Source organism: Mustela nivalis, assembly GCF_964662115.1.
Source record: "Mustela nivalis genome assembly, chromosome: 19".
In the NCBI taxonomy this organism is placed as follows: domain Eukaryota; kingdom Metazoa; phylum Chordata; class Mammalia; order Carnivora; family Mustelidae; genus Mustela; species Mustela nivalis.
In genome coordinates, this window is record NC_139038.1 from 7124039 (window position 1) to 7136784 (window position 12746).

General features: G+C 48.9%; 1 protein-coding gene and 1 long non-coding RNA gene across 7 annotated transcripts in view; one reads left to right on the top strand and one right to left on the bottom strand.

The window, feature by feature from the left end:
* The first annotated feature begins 13 nt into the window (after nucleotides 1–13).
* LOC309854082 lies at nucleotides 14–3232 on the top strand. Its single transcript, XR_014306085.1, has 2 exons — nucleotides 14–2873; nucleotides 2926–3232. It is a non-coding gene; the product is annotated as an uncharacterized lncRNA (long non-coding RNA).
* A 1069-nt stretch (nucleotides 3233–4301) lies between these two features.
* The window catches only part of GJC3 (gap junction protein gamma 3), a 37849-nt gene continuing 29404 nt past the window's right edge, over nucleotides 4302–12746 (bottom strand). For 5 of the 6 annotated variants that reach the window (XM_082712784.1, XM_082712785.1, XM_082712783.1 and 2 more), the window contains 2 exons: nucleotides 4916–5694; nucleotides 4302–4616 (listed from right to left, as the gene is read on the bottom strand). In XM_082712784.1, coding sequence (XP_082568910.1) covers nucleotides 4609–4616; nucleotides 4916–5694 — 787 coding nt within the window. In that variant the 3' untranslated portion in view covers nucleotides 4302–4608. Of the gene's footprint in view, nucleotides 4617–4915; nucleotides 5695–10356; nucleotides 10975–12746 lie in introns of those variants that run through there. The other variant, XM_082712786.1, reaches the window with a different exon arrangement.

Below are 12746 nucleotides of genomic sequence, written 5' to 3' on the forward strand. Positions count from 1 at the left end.
CCGAACGCCTAGAGAGGACGCGAGGAGCCCTCGCCAGCCGTCGCTGGAGGAGCCAAGCCGGGAGGCGCCCGTGAGGCTGCGCGGCCCTTCACGCCGGAGAGGTGAGGTCCGCGTTCGCTTGCGGCGCGGGGAGACTTGAGTTCTGACTTCCTCGGCGAGCTGCAGCCCGGCGGTCGGGCATTCTGGGCGTGCGGCAGCCCCAGGGCTCGGAGGGCCAGGAGGACCAGAGGGGTTTGTGCAGCTGGGCCTGGAGTGGGGGACGAGGAAGGCGCTGGGCCTGTTAAGCTTGCTCTCCCCCAAGTCCGTTCTTTTCATTCGTTCTTCGGTCTGCAAGACCTCCGGACTTCGTTCTCGGTCTGCAAGACCTCCGGACTTCGTTCGCGGTCTCCAACCGCAAGGGCTAGTTGAGTTCTTGGAAAGGCAGGATTCTCGACTTGCCCCCGTGAAGCCCACATATTCTGGTGTTGGAGGAGCTGGATACATTGAAGAGCCAGTGTTCGGAGAGGCGAGCCGGAGAGGGAGTGTTTAGCCCGCACGAGCTAGTGGGGAGGGGGGGCTGTTCACCCTGTCACCTTGATTTCTCTCTTTCTTTCCAAGCCCAGGAGACCAACACCACGTCAAAGCAGCTCATTCTAGAGCGTGGGACACACCCAGCGCAGATAAGGCTACTGACAGTTAAGTCAGGGTAAAGAATCTAGGGTTAGATGATCCTACCCGGACAGGAGACTTCCCACCAGTGTCTTAGGTTGTTCAGCTCTCGACAGGTCTGTGGGTATGGGATGCTTTAAGCCACCTCGGGGTGATCTGCGAGAGTGGCTCTTACCGAAGATGCTAGAAGGGAGCAGATCCTGTAGCTGCAGCCCTAGCTGCTGGAGCAATTCCCGACCCTCCTACCTGAGGAGGTTGCGCCCAGAACAAAGCCTGGGGAGTGGAGCTGTAAATGTCCTAAGGAGGACATCAAGAATAATCTGATGGGACCAGAACGTGGGTGGAAGGGAAATCCGTTTTTTCTTTAAGTGGGAGTGGTTAAGATTGGGAGGCGTGCATAGATCCGTTTTGGTACCCAACTTGAACAACCACCACTTTGCTATCTCAAGAAACATGCATTGAGACTTTCAGCAAACAGTATACTTGCCTATTTCAGGGAACTATACGTTTCCCGTCCTTGGATTTTTTAATTTTATTCTTGTCACTTTATTCCTTTTCTTATGAATGAAATTTTTAAATTCCTCCTCTGTCCCAATATCAGATACTGCCCTTCCCATAATATGCTCAATAAGTAGTTCTCAAATGTCTAATTAAGTGACTTGGAATGGGGTTCCTGTGATCTCTGCGTTGAGGGTTTTGACGAAAAACAGAATATCTACTTTTTTTAGATGTTCATACAACAAATAAATGCATTTTCTTTGAAAATTGAAAGCTGTATTGAGAAGGAATCTGAGTCTTATTATGGACCAAGCAGGAAGAAGTGCTCTCTTCAGTTGCTGATTTTTGCCGTGAATGTGATATTAGCATGAATGTGTCTGTATGTCTGCCTGTTACCGAGTGGCAAACATAAGGTCCTATGACACCTTAAGGTCCTTATGGCGTCCATCCCGCTATACTCCAGAGATGAACTTCTGTCTTTACTGAAAATATTGAGGACTGCTAAGTGACAATTTTATTCATATGGGGTCAAGACACCCCAAATAGCTGAACAATCTTGAGAAAGAAGGACGACGTAAGAGGATTCACCCTTCCCAGTTTCAGACCTTATTCCAAAGCTACAGCAATCACAACATGCGGTGCTGGGATAGGGATAAACATACAAATCAATGGAAGAGAATTGAGAGTCCAGAGACAACTGCTAAACATTGGCAAGCAATGGATTTGCAACAAGCATGCCGAAAATCATGGAAGAAAGATGGGCTTTTCAGCAAATGGTGTTGGGACAACTGGATATCCACATGCAAAAGAATGAAGTTGAAGCCTTATACCATATGTAAGAATTAACTGAAAATCAATCAGATCTAAATGTAAAGCTGAAACTGTAAAACTCTTAGAAGGAAACATAGGTGTCCATCCACACCGCCTAGGATTAGGCATCAGTTTCTTTAAAACAACACCAAAATCACAAACAGCAAAAGAAAAACTGGTAAGTTGAATTTCTTCAAAATTAAAAACTTGTGCCTCGAAGGACACAATCAGCGAAGTAAAAGACAGCCCACTGAATGTGTGAAGGGAAATCCTATATCCTATATAATCCTAAATACCCAGAATATATATCTGGAGCTAGTACCCAGAATATGTAAAGAACTCAACAACAGAGGTACAAACAACCCGATTAAAAAATGGCCAAAGGATCTGAGTAGACATTTCTCCAAAGAAAATATACCAATAGTCAATAAGCACATGAAAAGACCCTCAATATCATTAGGGAAATGCAAATCGTAGCACAATGGGACACCTCTTCACCCCCCTAGGATGGCTGTAATTTAAAAAGAGAAAGGAAAAATGAGAGAGAAAAAGAAAGAAAGACAAGACAAGAAAAGAGAAAAGAAAAGGAAAGTAGGAAGGATATAACCAAGTGTTGGCGAGGATGTGGATAAATTGGAACTGATTTATACATTGCTCCTGGGAATGAAAATCCTGCTCCTGCTGTGGAAAATAGCTAAAAAGAGTCACTGTATTCACCAGCAATTCTGCTCTTAGGTATTTACTCAAGAGAATGGAAAAACATACATCCACACAAGAACTAGTATATGAATGTTAGTAGCACCATTATTCCTAATAGCCAACAAGTAGAAACAGTTCAAATGTCCATGAACTAAAAAGTGGACCAAAATGTGTAGTAAGCCATACAACGAAATCATTAAACCATAAAAAGGAGTGAAGTAGTGATACGTACTACAACACAAATTTCCAAAATATTATGCTAAATGAAAGAAACCAGTCACAAAGACCAAGTATTGAATGACTGATTCCGTATATATGAAAGGTCCAGAATAGGAAAATTTATATAGAGAGAAATATACGGAGAGAAAGTTTATCAGTGGTTGCTTGAGTTTTGGGGAGCATGGAGGTTTGGGGGTAAAAAGGGTAGTAGCGTTTCTTTTTGAGTTGATGAAAATGTCCTAAAATTGTACTCATAAATGTACAACTCTGTGATTATACTAAAAGCCATTGAATTGTATGCTTCAAGTGGATGAATTATGTGTTATGTGAACTAGATTCCAATAAAGCCATTTAAAAAGGATTATCAAGAGTGAATTCCGAATGATGACATTTGCTACCTGCCCCCCATCCTTGGTCACTTGGCTGGACTCTGGTTAGAGTAGAGGAGGGATTCTTTATAAAAAACAGTTGAGTAGCAGAAAGAAAAATTATTAATTTCCTAGTTGCTGGTCCCTTGAGGGACCAAATATCTTTCTTTAGGAATGAGCCTTCCTGATTTACTCTGGGATAATTTGGTACTCAGAAGGAGAAAACAAAACAGGTAACTGCTCTTTGTTGAGAATTTGAGGGCAGGAAGAACTGAGGGGAAAGCTGCTTCTTCTGTAGAAAGGTGGGGGGCTACAATCCCCTCGGGCAGATGGGACAGAGAGACTCAAGAAAAGAGAAGCTTGGGACACCTGGGTGGTTCAGTGGGTTAAGCCTCTGCCTTCGGCTCAGGTCGTGATCTCAGGGTCCTGGGATCAAGCCCCGCATCGGGCTCTCTGCTCAATAGGGAGCTTGCTTCCCCACATGTCTCTCTCTGCCTGCCTTTCTGCCTGCTTGTGATCTCTCTCTCTGTGTCAAATAAATAAATAAAATCTTTTTAAAAAGAGTAAGAAAAGAGAAGCTTGATATTTAGCTTTAAATTGTCTGTCGAATCATACTGTGATGCAATCATACTCCCTTCCTGTTACCTCTGAACCAGCAGGAAAACTCTCCTGTCTTTTCTGGATGGAAATGAGGGGTCTGCATTTAAAAAGTAGGCATTTGGCCCTTCGTGTGAGTTGCTGCTGGGCTGGAGACAAAGCCAGCTGCTGTGCGCCAAGTGGAAGACAAGAATTGAGCAGAGGTCAAGCTGGCAGTGGCCCCAAGTCCTTTTAAGCCTCCGAATTCACAGTGATCCTGCCTACAGGATGCGGCTGGGTGTTCAAATAAATCAGATCTGAATGTTAAAGGATGCTAGATTAGAGATGCAAAGAAGGCTAGTCTGAATATGACAAACACTGTGGGGCTGGGGACATCCAGAGGTGACAGGACTTGGAAGCTGGGGGGGAGCTGAGAGCGTGGAACCAAGGGGAGGGGTAAGTAGAGTCACCTCGACAGGAAGGTGGTGTTTAGCAACAGGGATGCCAACAGCAACAGGTGTTTATTACAGGGGAGAAGCACAGTTTTATGGAGGCCTCTGCCAGCTGACTCTGGAACCAAGCCCGTGATAACTGCCTCCGACACCAGAAGATTCTGCAGGGAAGGCAGGAGCGGGAGTTCTCCCAGGAAGCGCTTCAGGCAGCATGGCCCGCCGTGGCCCTTGGAGATGCTTCAACAGCCTCTGCTTTGTCACAGAAGTAAATCCCCACTCACTGGATGTGCAGAAGAAGATCCAGTCGTAGGTTCCCTTCCGAGGTGAGGCAGGTGGCTTCATAACTCTGCAAAGTAGAGAAGCAAGCAGGAGCTGAGACTTTTTCTAAGTATAAAGAGGCTTAAGTGGAAAGGCGGGAGGTAGACTGACTGAGCGCCCTGGTCCTGGCTGGTTGGAAGGAATGGTCAAACCGATGGGGGTGGGGTGGGGGATGGGCTGGAAACGGGTCAGAAGACATCTGCCTAGAACCTGGTTTTCTGTTTTGTAACACGCGGGAGGGGTGCCTCCCAGGGGGGTAGAGGGACCTGCCGTGGGAGATCTTGAGGACAGAAGCAGGAAGAAGGGGGGACATCAGTGCTTTCTCACCTGCTTCTCGGAACGGTTCTTTGGCTTCCACTGGCTGGAAGCCATCAGTCGGTTCCTTGTGCTTTTTGGTGCTCTCTGCAGTTGGGCAGTAGTTAGAAGGAGGAGACCGGTGCTTCCAGGTCCTCCAGCATCTCCCCAGACCCAGGATCACAAGCTCCAGAAGAGTAAACAAGAGACAGAGCCCGCTGACCCCAAACATGGTCCTGAGGAAGATGGTCTTCTCAAAGGGGCGGGACAGGTAACAGGTTGTACTACCCAGGCAAGGCTCCTGACGGCAGACAAAGGAGCTGGGCACCTTGAGCCCATACAGATGGTACTGCACCCCCAAGGCTGCCCCCTCCAGGACCAGCCGCACCCCCAGCTGTGCCACATAGGCCCAGAGCAGCCTGGGGCTTCCCGCCCTGGAGGCATCTCTGCTCTTCTCCCCTTGGTGAATCAACATCTCCTCCTTCACCTTCCCTGATTCTTCCCAATGCCAGATCAGATGATACAGAGTAAAACCCACGTAGAGGGCGCTGGGCACAGCCACCAAGATGACCTGGAAGGCCCAGAAGCGCAGCGGGGAGAAGGGGCGGGAGGCATCGTAGCAGACGACCTTGCAGCCCGCCTGCTGAGTGTGGCACAGGAATTCGCTCTGCTCGTCGCCGTAGATCCCGGGCCCGCCGGCAGCCAGCAGCACGAGGCGGGATCCCAGGAGCACAGGAAGCAGGAGGCGCCCCACAGCGGTGGCATGCCGGCTCTCTTCAGCCAGCAGCTGCCTCAGGAACCTGCCGCACATCCTGTTAGAGAGACAGGATGATAACAAGGGCGGGCGTGTTGCTCCCGGTCCTTGGGAGCAGGGCAAGGCCACCTCTTCACTGTGAATCCAAGGAGAGGTAAAGCAAGCCCTCCTGCTCCTTCCAAGGACCTGGCTGATTTATTACCGAGACTGACCGCTCCTCGTTCCAGGTAACGGAGTCATCTCTGTAAATGAGTGGATGTGGGGACGGCTCTCTCTTCTGCCCCTTCCGTACCGTGTGGGAGACCAGGCTCGGTGTGCATCACCCTCTTTGCCTCCATCCCTCGGTCCCTTAACCAAAGGCTAGTCAGAGTCCAGAGAATTGCTTCCCCAGTTGACGGCCACCAGGCCTGGGCCAACTGCGGTCAGTGGCACCTGACAGTCAGGGCTGACCCCAGGGGACCAAGCATTGTCGTGCCCCCTGCTTTTCTCTGGCACCAAGCCCCAGCTGCTCGCAGGGGTGGGGGTCTGGCCTCTGCTCCCAGATGGAGATATAATCAGGGCAGGGGGCTCGCTGTGGATCTACTGAACAGAATGTCAAGGCCCTCCTGAGTCTGGTGTTCTTGAGACCCAACCCGCTTTGGAAAAGGAGAACGTTTTTAAGGAAAACCCAGCAGAATCCACTCAGTGAATGTAATTAGGTGTGAGGCCAGAGCCAGAGCTGGCTGGATAAAAACTTGAAATTCCACCTGCTTTGTGCATTGTTCCTTGGGCTCATCGCTCCCACGTGGCGAAAGGGGGCCCTGGTCAGGAACAGACTTCAGGAATCCCTCAGTCCTCGGGACAGAAGAGCATCCGGGCTGCAAGCCCGCGCTTGTCACCCCACGGAGCCCTCCTCCATGTCTAGCCGCTGTTTCCCTCCGTCCCTGTTCCGCCCAAACTCTTACACACTGATCCCCTCAGTCGCAGAAGACCCTGTGAACCTTTTACTCCCCACGGAAAATAGAGATTGACGGGGAACCAAGGAGCCCCCGCTCTTGGGCCTCTGCCTTCCGTAGCATCATCGTTGAGAGAGAAGCTGCCCTGCACTTGCCCAAGGCCATGCTCCCTCCCAGACCTGCGTCCTTAGGCCCTTCTGGCTGCAACAAGGACTTACCCACCCTTGTTTCCGCTCTGCACTTGCTTAGGCACCTGTCTCCCCTTTGATGGAATTTCTAACTTTTGGACACAGGAGCAAATGAGACACACCTAATTTTGCGTCGTATCAGCTTCCCGATTAAAACACCTGGAAAGACGTGCAAGGCCATTGAAATGGGCTTCGTGTTATAAATGGCAGTTGACCCTTGAACAGCGTGGGGGTTGGGACACTGACCCCTCTACAGTCAAAAATCCGCCTATAACCTTTGGCTCCTCCCCCAAACTTAGCTACTTAAGCCTTCTGATGAGCAAAAGCCTTACCAACAACATAAATAGTCAATTCACGCACATTTTGTATGTTATGGGTACCATATGCTGCATTCTTACGGGAGAAGTTGGCTACAGAGAAGAAAATGTTACTGAGAAAATCCTAAGGAAGAGAAAATACATTCACAGTAGAGTATGTATATTGGGAAAAAACCATGAGGAGATGTGAGGTAGGGACAGGGGCAGCTGCAGCGACCGGCCTCGCCCCAGGACAATGATGTGCCACAGCATGGGGGCCTCCGCCCAACAGTGGCAGCTGCCAGGTGACTCCTCAGGCAGGGATGGCCACCTCCAGGAGCTGCCTTGAGGAGGGGTCCGTGCCCGGCGGGTAGGAACCCAGGGCCCACGCCTGCCCGGGCAAGTCTGAGCCCCACATTGGGCTGGAGATTACTTTTTTAAAAATCCACATACAAGTGGCCCAGCAGGGTTCACATCCGTGTTGTTCAAGGGTCGCCTATATAGATAAGGACAAGCTGTTATGCTGATGCTTAGGCAGAATGGTCACCTCTGTGCTGTAGAAAGGGTTGGATTGAGATGCTTCCAAGGGGACCATTAAAAAGGGCTTAATTGGCCAGAGAACCATGCCACCATCCACTAACCATGAGAAACCATATTTGGAGCCACTACCAGTCGGAGTTCAAGCCTCTTCTACCTGCTTCTCAGTCCTAGGTTTCTACCTCCATCATAGACTATGAAAAATCAGAAGTATATCAAACCACTGAAGATTCTTCCCCATAAAATTGGGTTAAAATCTTTTAGAAGAAATCTATTTTCAGTTCTTACAAAGAGGCAAAATTGGCCTCTCATGATTAAAGATGGCAGGTTGAAGATAGAGATTTATCCCCTCTCATCCCTGAGACCCCTTGAAAACAAGAATGGGTGGATCTTTAAGTGTTTAAACTCACTACATACAAGAGATATCACCAGTAGCACAACGACAATCCACTTTGAAAGCAAATCAGACTGTGGTTTTGGCCAGCACAGCAGGTTATTCTTCTGGAATTCAGAGAAAGAAAAGGAATCATTGAAAATAAGAAAAGACAAATAGATACGGGAAATCTGTGTCCTAATTTGGAAATCAAGACCACAATAAAGCACAGTCCGTAGCTTGTTTATTGGATGAGAAAACACTTGGTGACGTGCCTGGGAAAGAGAGCAGTTGCTCCATAAATGTTTGTGTTTGGAGAGAATCAGACACAACAAAAGGTTGTGTTTGGAGAGATCCTGAGTTCCACGGAGGACCAGAAGGAAGACCGGCTTCCAATGCTGGCCATGGGTCTCAGCCTCAGCACCAGTGATATTTGGGGCCTAAGCATTTTGTTTGGATGCATAGTGAGACATTTGGCAGCATTCCTGGCCTGGGTCCACTAGATGCCAGCAGCACGCCTCTCCCCTCCAACCTCCAGATGTCTCCGGACACTGCTGAATGTCCCCTGGGGGCCGATTCACCCCTGGCTGAGAACCACAGCCTCAGGAGGACACTGGCCCATCACTGCTGCAGTTCTGAAAGGCAAGACCTCCATACTGGCACATCTCAGAGGGCTGGCATTTTGATGGGACATGATGATCAGCCTGTTTCCGGGCTGCTTGCACATCCTCCCTCCACAAGCCCTGTCTGTGAGGAAGCCTGCAGCCCCTCCCTGCCTCATTCTTCCACAAGGTCCTTGCACTTAGGGGAGGCAGCCCCGGCTGCTGGGGGGTCCTGCCCTGGTTCTCCTGAAGCATTGCCAGACTAAAGACTAGTATGGCAAATTCTCAAATCTGGCTCTCAGCCTCACTTCATTTCAAAGGGCAGACCTAGCACGCTCTAAATGCATTTCCAGTATTCCCAGGAAACCTGGGATCTAACACAGAGCAGGCTTGGCATAGTCCGATGCTGGGAGATAGAGTAATTCTTTTTTTTTTTTTTTTTAAGATTCTGTTTATTTGAGAGAGAGAGAGAGAGCACAAGCAGGGGGAGGCAGAGGGACAGAGGGAGAGGGAAAAGCAGATGAGCAGGGAGCCCATGTGGAGCTTGATCCCAGGACCCCGGGATCATGACCTGAGCCAAATGCAGACACTCGACTGACTGAGCCACCCAGGCGACCCGGATTTTGAGGCATTCTTAGAGGCCCTATCTCTGGCTCTTCTCTCTCTCCTGTGCCCACCACAGATCCATAACCAGACACCTAACATCTTCTGAGAGGCTCTGGGACCTGAACTGGGGTCTCCAGAGCTCACCAGAGAACTTGGAGATTTGGGAGGGAGAGAGGAAAAAGCAGGACTAAAGGACTTGATTTGAAGCTGCCATTTCTAATTCTGAGCCCCCTTCTGATCCTCTTCCCTGTGACACCACAAATTCTGGGACCTCGTGGAAGGTTCACACAAAATCGTGCTCCATCTCCTAAAGTCTTCAGACCGAAGGGTTTTTCCTTAAAAATCCAGGACCTAAACACAGGCCTGTGTCCTCCCTCATCCCCTGCTTTCTTGGGAGCCCATGGTCCCCCCGTCTGTTAGCCCTCTGGCTTCATTCTCTGAGACCCACACTGGCCTCCCACAAACACATCTGCAGCTTTGCCCAGGGATCCTGAGCCCCTGAGCTAGAGCTGGACCAGGCAAGCTGAGGGCTCATTCTTCTTTTCAAGACTCACTCAAGGACACCACTCTGTTTCCAGGAGTGGACAAATAGTTTGAAAATAAATCTTTACGGAAGGAGTTGGAAGGATCTGAACACTGTCCAGATTTTAGTTGATAAAGCAATACCCATGAGCTCAAGATTTGGAGGAGGGTGGAAAGCCCAGAGTATGACGGGATTTTCAAACGTGTAAATAGTTTGGTTTTTTTTTTTAATTCCGTCATGATTTTGCTAAGAATTTTTCTAAGCATCTCTATTCTTTGGGAGAAGAATTTCAGGATTCCGGTGGTATCAGAAGCTCTCTCAGCCAAGTAAGGCATGAGGAAGAGATGTGCCCCTGAGGACAGCGCTGGACCCGGCTCATTGCTCCCATAGTTCCCCATCTGGCCTGGAAAACATTCCAGACTTTTTACCCAAAATGTGATCCCCTGATGCACTGGCATTTCCAGGAATGCAAGTTGTCAGGCTGCATTCCAGGCTTAGCAAATCAAATCTGAATTGTAGTAATACCCCACCACCACCACCCTGCCGGTCCCTGGCAGTTGCATTTGAGTTAGAGACACCCAGTGTAGCACCCAGGCAACCCCCACTCCTGCTCCCCCCAGAGCCCTGGGCCAGCCCAGCTGCCCTCTGCCCAGCACTCACCTGGCAGCACCAGCAAGAGCACCAACAGCAGGGGAACAGGCAGGCAGAGTCCTCAGGCTGGAGCCGGCAGGGTCCCGACTCTCCCCCAGGCCCTGCCTCCGGCCACCACCCACGTCTTCCCCCTCCCCTCTTCATTCCTGGCAGCCTGAGCGGAGGGTATGAGAGTGGCAGCTGGAGGAGCAGGCAGCCCTGCTGTTGAAAAAGGGGCTCTGGAAAATAACCCTCTTGTTGGGGGTGAGGCTACCTCTTCCAGGTACACTGAAGTAGGGGTTTTGGAAATCATCTGGAAGGAGAGCAATGGCCTCAGCAGGGGGGGGGGGCAGGGCTCACAGGCAACAACAGATAGAATTTCTAGAAGTTTAAATCTCTACAAAGCCCCCCACTCTCCTGGGCAAAGTATCCAAAGCATACGTTTACCCACAAAAGAATGTGCGTGTGCGTGTGTGTGTGTGTGTGTGTGTGTGTGTGACTTGGCTGGAAGAAATAGCCCAGGCTTCCCCTCAGCGTGGTGGGCGTCTGCTCCACGTCCCTCAGCAGTTCAGGGAGCCCGGCCCTCTCCCCCAGTCCCAGAGAGAACTGCGACACCTGCCTGCACCCATTCCTGTCCCCATTGCTGGAGCCAGGAGCCCCTTCAGAGGAAGGAAGGGGCAAGGCTGGGTCCGCAGGCAGTGGGTAAGAGAACAACCCTTGACCAGAGCCAACCCTGCTCTCTTCAAGGAGAGCTGGAGGGCCCCTCGGTTCCAGATGCTGCCCCTGTGGGCCTTTGGGGCATCGTTCCCTATCTCCTTGACAGTTTGCCGAATGACTTTTTTTTTTTTTAACCCTTGGAGCCTTTTCACTCCTCCAGGGGATTCCATTAAGCAAGATATAAGTTGGCATCTTTATGTTCACATCTGGTCCACAGGGATATTTGCATGCATCCTTAGAGCCAAAAAACTCTAAGCATACAGTTCCAATGCAGCCCCATCTTCTCCCCTTCATCTGCCGGAGAGCCTCTCTCTTGCCTTTTTCACTTTTCAGACAGGAGTCGATGAACATGTCCTAGTCCCCCTCACTAGGCTTAGGATGAAGGAAGTGACAGAGCTTGAGAATGACATAATCATTATGTATTCATTTATTTAGGGCTTTTTTTTCCCCTTGAAATATTTCATCTCAGGGGCACCTGGGTGGCTCAGTTGGTTGGGCGTCTGCCTTCGGTTCAGGTCATGATCCCAGAGTCCTGGGATCGAGCCCCACATCGGGCTCCCTACTCAGCGGGGAGCCTGCTTCTCCCTCTCCCTCCGCCTGCTGCTCTGCCTACTTGTGCTCTCTCTGTGTCAAATAAATAATAAAAATCTTTAAAAAAAAAAAAAAAAGAAATATTTCATCTCAGATTAGCAAATCACATCAGAATATCATACATGTTGTATTTTTTAAAACATTATATCTCGAAACCCAAAGTTTCCAAATTAAGCCCTGTTACACTAACATTTATTCAGTACTTAGTAAGTAAATGGCGAATTTTCTAAGTGCTAGATGGCTACTAATTCACTTATCCCCCATGACAACCTCATGATGTAAGTCTGTTATCCTCTTTTACAGAGGAGAGAGGTGATGTATCTTATTCAAGGTTGACCAGCTAGTGAGTTGGAGAAGTTGGAATTTGAATAGACAGTGTGGTTACAGATGGCAAACCCTTAAACACTACAGTATGACTAGCTTCCCCATTATTCAAATCAGCACCTTTGAAAGGGCTTCTGACTGTAAACCCATTGTAATTTCGTACTCTCAAGAAAATTAAAATCTTCTCCTTATATGTTCTACACTTCACTGACTAACTTGACCATTCGTCCTGGATCCCAACCAAAAACTTGGGCATCATCACCGACAACCTCTCCTTCATAGACCAGCATCTTCTCAACTAATATTCATTGGGTGTATGTGTGTATATATCAAATTCTGTTCATTCATTCATCCACCAATGGAATCTGGATTGCTTTCAAACCTTCTTGGTGATTGTGAATAGGGCTGCTGTGAACACAGGTGTGCCAAATTTCCTTCTTCTAGAAACACAACCTTCTGTAGTTATTCTACCGGGGAACTGTCGGGGGTAAACTCTTTTCATCCTCTTTGGTCTTAAAGTGCTTTCATTTTATCCTCAATCTTGAATTATTATTTAGTTGGCTAGAGAATTCTTGACTGATGGTTATTTTCTTTCAGAACTTTAAAGGTATTATTTAATTGCCTTCTCCTATCTAGAGGGTTTTTGTCTTTTCCGTAAAATGCCTATAATAGACCACATGATGCCCCCCAAGATACCCACATCATAATCCCCAGAGCCTGTGAATGTTGCCTTATATCGGAAATGGGATATGTGATTAAGTTAAGGATCCTCAGATGTGGGCACTCAT